General features: G+C 38.2%; 1 protein-coding gene across 5 annotated transcripts in view; it reads right to left on the bottom strand.

The window, feature by feature from the left end:
- CFLAR (CASP8 and FADD like apoptosis regulator) overlaps nucleotides 1–12164 on the bottom strand; it is a 69693-nt gene that overhangs the window by 31272 nt on the left and 26257 nt on the right. The window contains exons 1-4 of one of the 5 annotated variants that reach the window (XM_072617268.1): nucleotides 10976–11471; nucleotides 10443–10560; nucleotides 3967–4415; nucleotides 589–694 (exon numbers count right to left, since the gene is read on the bottom strand). In XM_072617268.1, coding sequence (XP_072473369.1) covers nucleotides 589–694; nucleotides 3967–4265 — 405 coding nt within the window. In that variant the 5' untranslated portion in view covers nucleotides 4266–4415; nucleotides 10443–10560; nucleotides 10976–11471. Of the gene's footprint in view, nucleotides 1–588; nucleotides 695–3966; nucleotides 4416–10442; nucleotides 10561–10975; nucleotides 11472–12164 lie in introns of those variants that run through there. The other 4 variants (XM_072617269.1, XM_072617267.1, XM_072617270.1 and 1 more) reach the window with 4 other exon arrangements.

Raw genomic sequence — 12164 nt, 5'->3', positions numbered from 1 at the left:
TCTATGAAGTTCTCAGAAATAAGAACAAATTTTCAGGGTGCCTTGGAGAAGCACCAAAGTGTTCCCTATGGGCCCTACTACACTCTAGGTCTAGCCTTTTCTCTTTCTCTCTTTGTTTTCTTCTCCTTGTACCTACCTTCCTTTTATATACATTTTTCTCCACAAATATTGTCTCAATGTTCCTTCCTGCAAGTTGTCCAGAAGTGTCTATGACAACTACCGGCCACAAGAGATCCTTGCCTGAACCCCACATGTCCAGATCTGGACAGCTCCCTAGCTGACTTCTCACAAATGCTATTGAGGTTGAAGGAAAGAGAGGTCTCTTAGGCAATCTTGATAATGGTGATGACAGGTGACTTTCTCTCTCTCTTTCTATCTCTTTCTTTTTCTTCCCTCCTCTCTATCTTCCTTCTATCTCCACACTCCCTCCTTCATCTCATTCTTTTCCTTCCCCTTTCGTTCTCATTCTCTCTCACATATGCTCTCCCACCCCTTTGTCTCAAGCCCTTCCCTTTCCACATAGGGGCATCCAGCTTGCTGTGGTATATATAGGTCTTTAATAATGTGTGCGTGGAGCGGGTAAGTCACCTTGTTTTTGTGTGTCTTTCCTCCTCCCATGTAATCTCTTAGGAGAAAACTGAAGGAAGTCACTTCCGATTTGTCCATATCTTCACTAAGTTGTGTCATCAGCACCCTGAAAACCAGAGAGAGAATTTTCTTCAGTGAAATCAGAAGCTTCCCTACTCTAGAAAAAATGAAATGAGAGCCACCTAGTCCCAGCTTGACCAAACCAAAGTCTTAGGTACACCTGCCTTGCACTAACAGTCAGCTATAAAGTAATTCTTGCCCTATAGGGACACTTGCTAGCACAAAGATCATTCCTATAAAAAGCCTTAGGGCAGAGGTTCTTAACCTGGAGTCCACAGATTCCCTAAGAAGTTAGTAAATAATTTTCAAAGGATCCATGAAATTGAATGGGGAAAAATTACATCTTTATTTTCACGAACCTCTAACTGAAATTTAGCATTTCCTTCAATTATTTTAAAATATTATTCTGAGAAAGAATCCATAGGCTACATCAGACTGTCAAAAGGGGTCCAAGACACACAAATTCCTGCCTTAACAGGATTCAAAAGGGTAAATTCATACTTTAATGGTTTCTTCCTTCTTGATTTTCCCCTTCTTTGCCTATTAATAGAGCACAGCTAATTTCCACAAAGAGGAAGAAAAAACTTCCCTCAAAGAAGAATCCTCATCTTTTCTCTTTTAAAGATGGCAGTAAAATTTCTACTCAAGGACCCATGTCACTAATACCTTGTAACATTAGAGAGTTCAACATGATCTTGACATATCTGAGCAACAGTCTAGCAGAATCAAATTCTTGAGAGAAATATAACCATTTCCATTTTCCCTGAAGAACACCTGCACATATTGGGTACTAGTACCAATCACTTTGTTGCATCACCTTGTCCTGTCCTGGAACATCAAGGCTCTTATTTCAGTAGACAAATAACATTTGGGCTTCAGGGAGTCCCATTTCAGAGATTCAGTTTGCCCTATGTTGGATTTTTCTCTATCTGACTAGGATAGAACCCCATCTCCATGGTGATGGTGGTGCTGCTGCTGGGGGGAGTGGGGATGGTGGTGGCAATAGTGGAGGTGATAGTCATGGTGAAACATGGGAAAGAGAGATGCCCTAACCTATCCATTAGATAGAGCTAGTAGGATTTGCTATGTAAAGCAAGATTCTGTGGTGATCCATAGAACCTTCAACTCCATTCTGCCTGGTAAAGTCATTTGGGTGGCTTAGAAAAGATACAGGAGGACATAAGAAAGAAATTCCAGCTAAAATAACCACCTGATCCAAGAGGATCTTGCCTCTTAAAGCCAAAATGTGTTCTACTTTTCCCCAACAACTCTATAGTTTATCCTTGGAAACATACACTTATAACCCCTGAAGATAGTTCTGGTGGTCCTTCACAGGACATACCAAGTATACAAAGGTGGACCCAAGGTATCACGGAACCTTAGAATGCTAGAGTAAAACGGGACTTAAGAGGTCTAGTACAACCATCCCACCCAATGCAGAAATTCCCTCTTCCACATTTTTGATCAGGAGGTGGTCATCTGAATTTCCAAGCTTATCAGCATTTCTCACCTCTGTCCATCATTCCCTTTCCACTCAGATGCTGTAATATGTTCTTATCACCTCTTGCCTAGACTATTGCAGTAGCCATCCAAGTGACTTCTCTGCCTCCAGTCTTCTCCCTACTCTATCCTCACACAGTTGCCAAATAAGATATTCCTAAAGCATAATTCTGACCATGTCATTCTCCTGCTTGTGAAGTTTTGATGGCTCCCTACTGCAATGAAATCAAATACACATTTCTCTTTTTGGCCCTTAACATTTTAAGCCTTTAACAATCTAGTCCCAGTTTATCTTTCTAGGCTCACAGGGAAAGGGGGAGATAGGAGGAGACAAGCATTTATTAAGCATCCATTTATTATGTGTCAGGTACCATGTTCATCTCATATGATCCTGATAACAATGTACATTACAGATTACTCCTTATGAACTCTATATTGATCTATATTGGCATTTGCTCTTGCTCATAGATGACATTCCACCTCCTGCCTCCATAGGTTTGCCCCCAAATGCCTAGAATATTTTTCCTACTAGCATACTGCTCTTTGAATAGCTACTTCCCTCCAGGAAAAACTCAAAGGTCACTTTCTTCCAAATGCCTTTTCCAAAGGCTCCTAGTTATTTATCAATGCTCCCACTGTCATCACTTTGTATTTCCTACCAGTTTGCATTTACCTACCCATGAACACTGTACTCCTCCCTTTCCCCTAAAGCAAAAAGTAAGTTCCTAGAAAGCAGGTCCTGTTTTCATTTTTATCTAGAAATCCTTAGCCTCTATGCTAGTGCTTGGCAAAGACCTTTAAAATGCTTGCTGATTGGTCAATGGGCTAAAATAAGGGGACATTAACTTCCCAAAAGCCAATTAGGGCTGAGATGAAATTCAAAGTATACATCATATTCAGTGACTAATGAGGATAAAGAAACGGTTAGGAAAAACTAGTCAGAGATCTAGAGGACTCCTACAAATTCATCTCTGGGGTCTGACACAGAAAATCTTACTGATGCATCCTCTAATTCTCCAGGGAAATCTCTCCAGAATTTGGCAGTAATTACTAACTCTTATTCACTCCTGTCTCTTTCCATCTCATCATTCAAGCAGAAACCATCTGTCACTTTAATTTAACTACAAGTGTTTATAACTAAATAAATAACTTCTAAGACACTGTGTAGCAGTTAGAACTTACATTCCCCTTTTGTTTGGAATGGAAAAGACTGAGGAGAGTATGCATAGAAAGGAAGGATATTTATTATCATAGCATAATATTTATTATCATTATAATGTGTATAAAGAAAGCAGGCATGTATTAAGCAACTACCATATACCAGGAACTGTGGATACAAATACAAAAATGAAACAATCCTTGTCCTTGATCTATTAGGGGAAGCATGTATCATAAGTATATGCAAATATGTGTGGTCATACATCTATTTATTTATGTGTGTATACATATGTACATACATACATATGTATGTATATAGTAATGAGGGGGAAGGAAGGAGAAAAGCACCTTGAATCTGAACTAGGAGTCAGGAGATCTGGAATCAAATTCTAGTTCTGACATTTACTGACTCCATGAACGTGGGCAAGTCATTAACCATAATGCCCTCATCTGTTAAACGAGAATAATACTTTCACAACATACTTTTCAGGCTTGTTGTGAATCTTATTTTTGAGGCATTATTATTAATAATGTTTTACCTTTATTATGACTCTGTCCTCCATTTCTACCATTTGGTTGCAACCACCTTACCCTTTCATCCACTCCCATCCCCAAATTACTAACCATCCAACACCTCCTTAAGAATTAGGGATGAATTACCTGTAGTCAGAAACTAGTTGTGAGCACTTGACCAGGTGGGATTCCACAGAAGCTCTGTCTGTTTTCATTATCTTCTTCAGCAGGTCAAACCTCCTTACTCTGTACAGCAATTCTGCCAAACCAGCAGCAGTCAGCTTGCCCTTCTCATTCAAGGTGCACAGAAGATCCCGTAAGTCCAACTTCGTGACTAAATCTGGGGCAAGATCACGGCACAGGAAGAGAATCACCTCCTTTTCATCTTCATCCAACTGTTCTTCAATCTGATGAATGACTTGAGCCGATGTCTTATACACTGTCATTCCAAGGCACTGTATTTGGGCTATGTGGACTTAGCTCTTTTCAAGAAGAAACCAAGCTGCTTTCAAGATCATCTTTAGTTGTATCTTTCAGTCTTGCAAATTTCTTTCCAACAGGGAGGTTTCTGTAGGGTTTGGGTTTTGGTTTTTTAGCTTTTTTTAAAGGGAAGGAGAGAAAAATCTCATATCAAGAGGTTTGAACTAGAAGGTCCCCTAAGAGCTCTGGAATTCAGTAATAGGTTTTAAGAGGGCTATTACCTGGAATCAATATTTAGCTTTGTCCCTTTTCTATTGAAACTTGGCAAATTAAATGCCCACTCTGCTTATATTTGGGAGCCCAGCAAATAAGATGAAACCAAAACATACACTAATCTGTTTAAATACTTCTGTATTTAAATCTCAACCCCAATATAAGTTTCCAAAGGATGTGAAACTAAGCATACGCTGCATTAATGAGTTATCTGGGCTTTTCTTTTACTTCTCAGAAGTAAATTCATCATACAAGTTTTAAGGGAAAGTACCAGGGAAATGACAGGAAAAGTAACAAGAACAGGTAAGAGTTTTCTGTGAGTGGGAGAAAAGGAATCAGGGAAAGAAACGTGGATCTTGGGATCTTGGATTTTGAGCTGAAAGGGTCTTTCGAGGTTATCTAGTCCAAAATGGAAACACTGGCCCTTAGAGAGGGGGAATGGAATGACCCAATGAGAGAGTGGGAGAAAGGTCATATCATTAGCATTAATATCTTAGAATGGTTGTAACCTAACCTCCACCAAGTGAGCATCAACAGTTGCATAAGTAAAATTCTCTCTCCCTTGAAGGAAGTGATTATTAAATAACCAATTATTGGGGAGATCCAAGGAGATTCCTTTTTGTCTCCTCATTCTCTACTGGGGTTAGCCAGCATCAGAAGGACATTGCTGATAATAAAACTGAATTAACTTTTCCTCAATCTTGTTCAGACCCCACCCAAGTGGGAAAGTCCTTTGTGTTCCACTCAGCCTTGAGGAGGGGAGGGAAGGAGTTAGATCCTTAGTCTTAATTGCCTGAGGCTGGGGGTGGTCTGGAAGTGAGAGTGATCAAAGATGTCATCAGGTAGCCCCCTCCCCTCAGCCCTCTCATTATGGTATTTACTCTTCTTATTAATTAACCAATCAGTGTTGATTGCCCTTCACTCACTCTTCCAAGGACATATAAACATTGAGTGGGTTCTGTGAGAAGTCTTTGGCATTCAAGAATGCCATGACCCTTTTATTAGTTATCCACGAGCATGACTAATAAAATGATTAGTTACCCAGAAACTATATCTCTCCACCTTTAAGTTATATCCTTCCCCCACCTCCAAGTGCACCCACAGCTTGCCCTCTAGATCACCTCTTAGCTTGGGCAAGGAACCTTTCGAAGTAGCTAGTGATTTCTAGTAGAAGAGAGTGGGTCTCACAGGTTAAGCTGACAGTTGATGGATTGCACGGAGATCAGAGCCGACCTCATTTTATTATCTCTCTCTCTCTGCCCAAACCCCTCTCCCAAACTTCTTTATTTCTATTGAGGGCACCAACATCCTTCTATACTCACCCAAGTTTAAAATCTATGGTACCATCCTCAGTTCATCAATCAATCTTTCTGAAACCACATATCCAGTCAATTGTCAAACCTTCTTGCTTCTGCTTAATTCAGAACCTTAATTTAGAACTTCATTAACTCAAGCCTCGACTATGGAAATAGCTTCCTAATTGATCTCCCTGCCTCAAGTTTCTTTCCTCTGAAATCCATGCTCCATGGTGCAAGTCTGACCATGGTATTCACTCAGTAAAACCTAATAGTGCTCTATTGACTCTAGGATCAAACATTTCATCTTTAACTCATCCTTTTTAAAGTGTATATTTACAAACAAGTAAATATACATATATGGGGAACTCAAAAAATTTACTGATAGGTGTGTATGATCAAAAAATTCTGGCACCCAGTCATCTAGCCCAACTCCTTCATTTTGCAAATGGAAAAAGTTTGGCTTAGCAAGTTAAATTACTTGCCCACATGGGCACACAGCTATTAAGTATCAGAAGTAGAATTGGAACCAGATCTTCTTCATCCCAAGTCCAACAATCTGATCACTATACCATGTTGAGTCTCCAATCTGCCAGTTACTAGGTATGAGACTATTTTACTAGGTAGAAGTCATTTAACTGTAGCTCAGTTTCCTCACCTATAAAATTTGGTTACTCATACTTGGACTATCTATCTCACAAGATTATAGTAAGAAAAGTATTCTATACCTTAGAGCATTACAGAAATGGGAGTTATTATTTGGGTTGGGAGGCAACCCAACACAGGAGGCTGAGAAACACTCAGTTCAATCACTAAGCTATGAAAATGAAGAAAGAGAAGCTGTCAGTATTAATTCAAACTTCTTCCACTAACTTGCTTCAGCAAGCCATTTCTAACGAGCTTTGGCAGAAGGGGTCATCTAAATTTTATAATAAATGACAAAATATGGTTTACTGTTTTCGATAGGCAATACCTGGCTTAAGGAAGACATATATGGAAGGGATGACTTCTGCTACCCCTTCTCCCATTAGCTCCAGCCACCATCATAATTCTCACTGAGGCTACTGATCCCTACAAAAACCTGACCTCCATTTCCTGTCAGGACATCCTGGAAATTGACAAATCCTCCAAGCTCATTTCCCTTCTACCCCTGAATGAGACGTACATATTTGGACATGGCAAACACAAGAATTTGTTTTGCTAAACTATGTACATTTGTTGCAAGGATTTTCCTTTTCTTTTTCCAGTGGTAGGAGCAAGAGAACAGAAAATAAAACCCTATTAATATTATTTTTTTCTTTAAGTCAAGGAGAATATAGACTGATAAAAACTGGAAATTGTTGATCTAATTCAACCTTCTCATTTTATAGATGAGTTAGGAAGCTTCATCTCAGACCATATTTGATCCCTAGGCTTTTACTCAAAGCTTTTCCATCTTGGAGGGACTCACCAGGATTTGCAGTCCATTAGCATTGTTTTCAGGGACTCAAAGTTGCCTTTCAGGGACTCAAAATATCGGCATGAGGGAAAAGACTAGGAAATCAATGGAAGGCCTAATGGAATGGAGTGGTTGCCATCAAAGGGCAAGGGTATGAATCCCAGTTCTGTTGCTATGCAACCTTCTGCAAATCACTTTCTTCTCTGATAGGTACTAGGGAAGCCCACCTCCCTCAACCTCCTAATTTGTAAAATGATGGAGTTGGACTCTGTGGATTCTAAGGTCCTTCCAGCTCTAATAAGATCCCATGAGCCCAGATACACTGTGGGTTAAATAGGCTTCTTTGAGCTGGGGAACCTAGTCATCCTTTTGATAACACAGCTTCTTGGGCAGGGGAAAGAGAAATGGATTTCAAATTCTCACCAAGAAATTTAACAAAAGAACTTGTGGAACACATTCTATTCATTGGTGAGAGGCTGGCTCTGAATATGTGTATGTGCCACAAGATACGCAGATACATACTATATATGACAACTTCCATGCTTTTTACAAATTGTTGCATCAAAAATGTTGATACATGACGCCATATCATGCCCTGTATATTGGCTCACAAGCCATAAATGAGATGTGTCAAAATTTCAGTATTTAGTTTGAGAGATTCAAACAGAATGTTTTCTGAATAAAATATTTTTTAATGATCTGTTAAGCAAGTGAATAGAAAAAACATGGTTGCAAGGGTGATTGAAAATAAAACCTTTCTTTTAGTATCTTTACAAATGACTCCCATCTATTTAGCATATTAGCATGGTGATTTCTGAAACACTGGGTCAACCATGCATTACTAAATGTGTTTGAAAGTAATGACTTCATCTGTACTAAAAGAGGATTTTTCAGTAAGTTAAAGCAGCCTTTACCACAATCAGGCTAAACTGGTGAGGATTTACTAAAATTACATTATTGTTATTATTACTCATGTCTGACTGATGAAAAAAATTCACATAAGAACTACTCATCTGAAGCTTCAAGGAAATAAAAGTCTTTGCAAGAAATCTTGGAACTGTATTTAAAACACTGAAAGTGAAAAGTCTTTTTTGTTTTCTGAAATTTCCTGGTTGTTTTTAATCACATGATATTTTCTAAAATATGATCTATTTGTAGGTTTTCACAGTAAAGTCTAAATCAATATTCCTACTCACACAATGAGTTAGAACTTAAGAGCAAATCACCAGTTTTCACAACCAAAAGAAGCCATGGTTTTCATTACTATTTTTTGTAAAAAAAAAAAAAACATGTTTGGGGGTTTTTCCCATTCCTATAAAAGTTTTCAAAGATGAGGAGGCAATGGTAGATTTAACAGATGCTAGATTTTAAACTTAGTAATGTGGCAGTTGAAGGTGGTTGGGTTCCTTTTCACAATCATGCCCTCAAGGAAGGGTTTTTCAGCTGGGATTCACAGACCCCCAAAAGATCCATGGATAGATTTCAAGAGGTTCAGGGAGTTGGATGAGGGAGAAATTACATCTTTATTTTCACTAATCTTTAACTGAAATTTAGTATTTTCTTTTAAGTGGAAAAATCCAAGAATTTGTTTGATAGGGACTGCTGCCCATCGTACTTCAGAGATAGTTTAAAAACCTGCCCAGGGTACAGGCTCAGATATTTTGAAATGACTACTGCGCACCAGAGAGAACTTTTATAAGACTTTTGTATCTTTTAGTTTCATCAGAAAAAAAAAACGTATCTGTATTCCATATCTGCCAAAAAAGGAAGGGAAAGATTTACAACTCAAAGATAAACTTGTAAAATTCATAGGAAGAGAATATGGAGAAGAAGGCAGTCTACATGGCAAAAAATAGCAAGGATTAGGCCAAGCTACAAATTTTCTATTCCTTTTTTTTCCTTCATTACCACACACACACATAAAACAAACATACACATGGTTAAGACTCTGGAGAATAGGTCAACTAACAAAATAACAAGTTAATTAACAAAATAAGATGACAGGTTTAAAATACACATATAGATATACAGATGGGAGGATATATTTATAGATATACATATATACATATACGTATATATGTGTATATATATATATATATATATATATATATATATATATTTTTTTTTTTTTTAAAAACAGTTCATTTCCTCTACATATATGTGGTAAGAACTCTGTAGTAGTCCATTCCCTCAGTGCTAATCAGGCTAGATTACTCCACAAGATCTAAGTCCCTTAAAGAAAGTATCTGTCATATGCAGAAGTTACAAAAGGAAGAAAAAGACTTCAAGTTGAGCCACATGTTAGTCACATGTTAAGTCAAGTCAAAAAGCATTTATAAAGTATGTAGGATGTTCCAGGCACATGACTGAGTAAGTCAGGGTCCTGAGATGAAGGGTGTTTTAAGGTCCCTTCCAGTTCCAAAATCCTGTGAACTCAAGTACAACAGAAAATGTTTTAGTTTTGAAGAATAAAATGCAACTCTGGGGCAACAGAAACAATAATAGCAGTTAGTATTAACATAGGGCTTTAAGATTTGCAAATTGTTTTACGTGTGTTAAAATGAGCTGAAAGAAATGACAAACCACTCTAGTATCTTAACTAAAAAGACCCCAAATGGAATCATAAAGAAGTCAAGCACAACTGAAACAACCAAAAAACAACTTATATGTGTTATCTTATTGGATCCTCATCTCCCTGGGAGATATTTGCTATTCTTATCCTTATTTTACAGATGAGTAAACTGAGACAGAGGAAGGTTCAGTGACTTGCCCAAGCTTACATAGTTTGTGTCTGAGGAAGAATTTGAACTCAAACTTTTCTGACTCCAATTCCAACCCAATTTACTGTACCACCTACCTGCTTAAAATCATGAAAATAATCTAGCAAAAAAAATTAAAATACAATTTTTATAAAAATTCTGATTTTTAATATTGATTTATCAAAATGGCACAGTGAAAAAGGCAATGCCTCTAGAGTCAGGGCCTCTGAGCTCAAATTCCTCTTGTAATGCTTACTACCTGGTGTGAGCCTACTTCACCTCTCTGGACCTGAGTTTCTACGTCTGTAAAATCTGGAGACTTTTTGATTCCTTTCAACTTTAGATCTATGATCTTAGATAAATCTGAAATACTTTGGTGTAATTATTAAATACTTTCATGCTAATGGGTTCATACTACATTTGGCACTTTTATGGTACCTGCAATAAGACTGGTCCTTTTAGGATTTCAGCAGTAGGTCCTTGAGTGAAGCCCAGTAGAGATTCAATTCAACAAACATTTTATTTGCTTTCTTTGTGTAAGACGCTATTCCAGGAGCTGAAGATACAAAGAAAAAAAAACAAACCTGAAGTCAGACCCTGCCTTCAAGAAGTTTCCCTGTTACAACTTGGCTTACCTACATTTAAAAGACAGTTGGACTACAGATCTTCCATAAGATTTTACTGCCATGCATAAATTATCTGTCATGCTCCCACCCTCTATAGACATATAAGGAATTATTCTTTCTGTCCCTCCTTAGCTCAGAACTCCACTCACCTGTTTCCCCATATCAGTTGCTGCTGTACATCTTCCCTTAGCTTTACTTAGGCAGAAAATGAAGAGATTCTTCCAGCTAGCTCCCTTCACTATTATCATAATAATTGTCTTTTAAAAAAAAAATATCTGACATCCCCTGATTTTCCAACAACTGGTTCAGTTTAGAGGGGTATTTCCACTGTTTTTAGTACTTTACCTTGTTTTGCCAGCTCAAGTGACACTCTTGTTTTACAAAAATTTCCTGTTAACTCCCACTATGACAGCCAGATAACTCAGACCTTCACAATGAGTCCCAGAAAAGCATTTGTGAATTTAAAGAATATACTGACCCTTTAAGTTCAGTTCCCTCATGCTATCTTGCCCAAAGTATGACTACATACATATAAAGGGCATTCTTTCAGCCCCCAACCTCATTTGTCATAGTGATTCAGAGAGTCATGTGGGGCAAAAATTCTAGAATCAAGTTTCATTTCTTTCTGTGATGGAAGTAGGGGGAGGGGCAATAGAGAGCATATTGCTGGAGAGCATTAAATGGCCAAAGGAGGAATGAGCAGGGGTAGTAGCTGGCTAGGTTTGGGAATGATCAAAATTGTACTTCATATGGACAGACTGCAGTTTCCAAATCCATGGACAATCTACTAAGGATCCTATGGACTAGCACTTCAAGGTTTATATCAAGTATTTTTCTCCCAAAGGGCCAATGGGGTAGAGGCACTCTTACCATAATCTCATGTCTTTTCCAAGAAAATCTTGGACTCTGAAAAGTTGGTTCTCTCAGGCGAACTTTTACCTCCTCTTGTGAACTCCATGCCACTTCCCCATCATCTCCACCAGACTCTTCCCTTCCAATTCCCCTTCAAAAAGGGGACTGTCTTCTCTTACAGGAATGGAAACTCCTTGAGGACAGAGGCTGTCTTGCTTCTTTGTATATGTATTCTGTGTGCAAAGTCAGGTACCTGGCCTGTACTAAATGCCTAACAAATAATCTCACTTTTTTATGTATAAGTTTTATTCTCATCTTACAGGTGAGAAGATCAAGGCCCAAAAGTTTAAATGTCTTGTCCTGTGCTCACAGAGTTAAGGTGTCAAAGCTAGCACCCGTAACCGGATCTTTTCACAAAGCTTTTTCCACTACATCATTCTGCCTGACTCAAAAACATAGAAGCGTAGAATCACTTCCTAAGAATTAAAAAGAATTGAACTTAATAACCCAGAATTTAACAAACTTGGGACATAAAATACTTAGGAAAGAACTCTTTATTTGACAAGAACTACAGGAAAAACTCGAAAGCAGCTTGGCAGAAATTAGATTTAGAACACACCCTACCACTACATATACCACAATAAGCTGAAAGCAAATATGTGGCCTAAATTTTAAAGGCCAT

The sequence above is a fragment of the Notamacropus eugenii genome, chromosome 6 (assembly GCF_028372415.1).
Source record: "Notamacropus eugenii isolate mMacEug1 chromosome 6, mMacEug1.pri_v2, whole genome shotgun sequence".
In the NCBI taxonomy this organism is placed as follows: domain Eukaryota; kingdom Metazoa; phylum Chordata; class Mammalia; order Diprotodontia; family Macropodidae; genus Notamacropus; species Notamacropus eugenii.
Note: the sequence above shows the minus strand (reverse complement) of the source record. Positions and strands in the feature narration are given on the sequence as shown.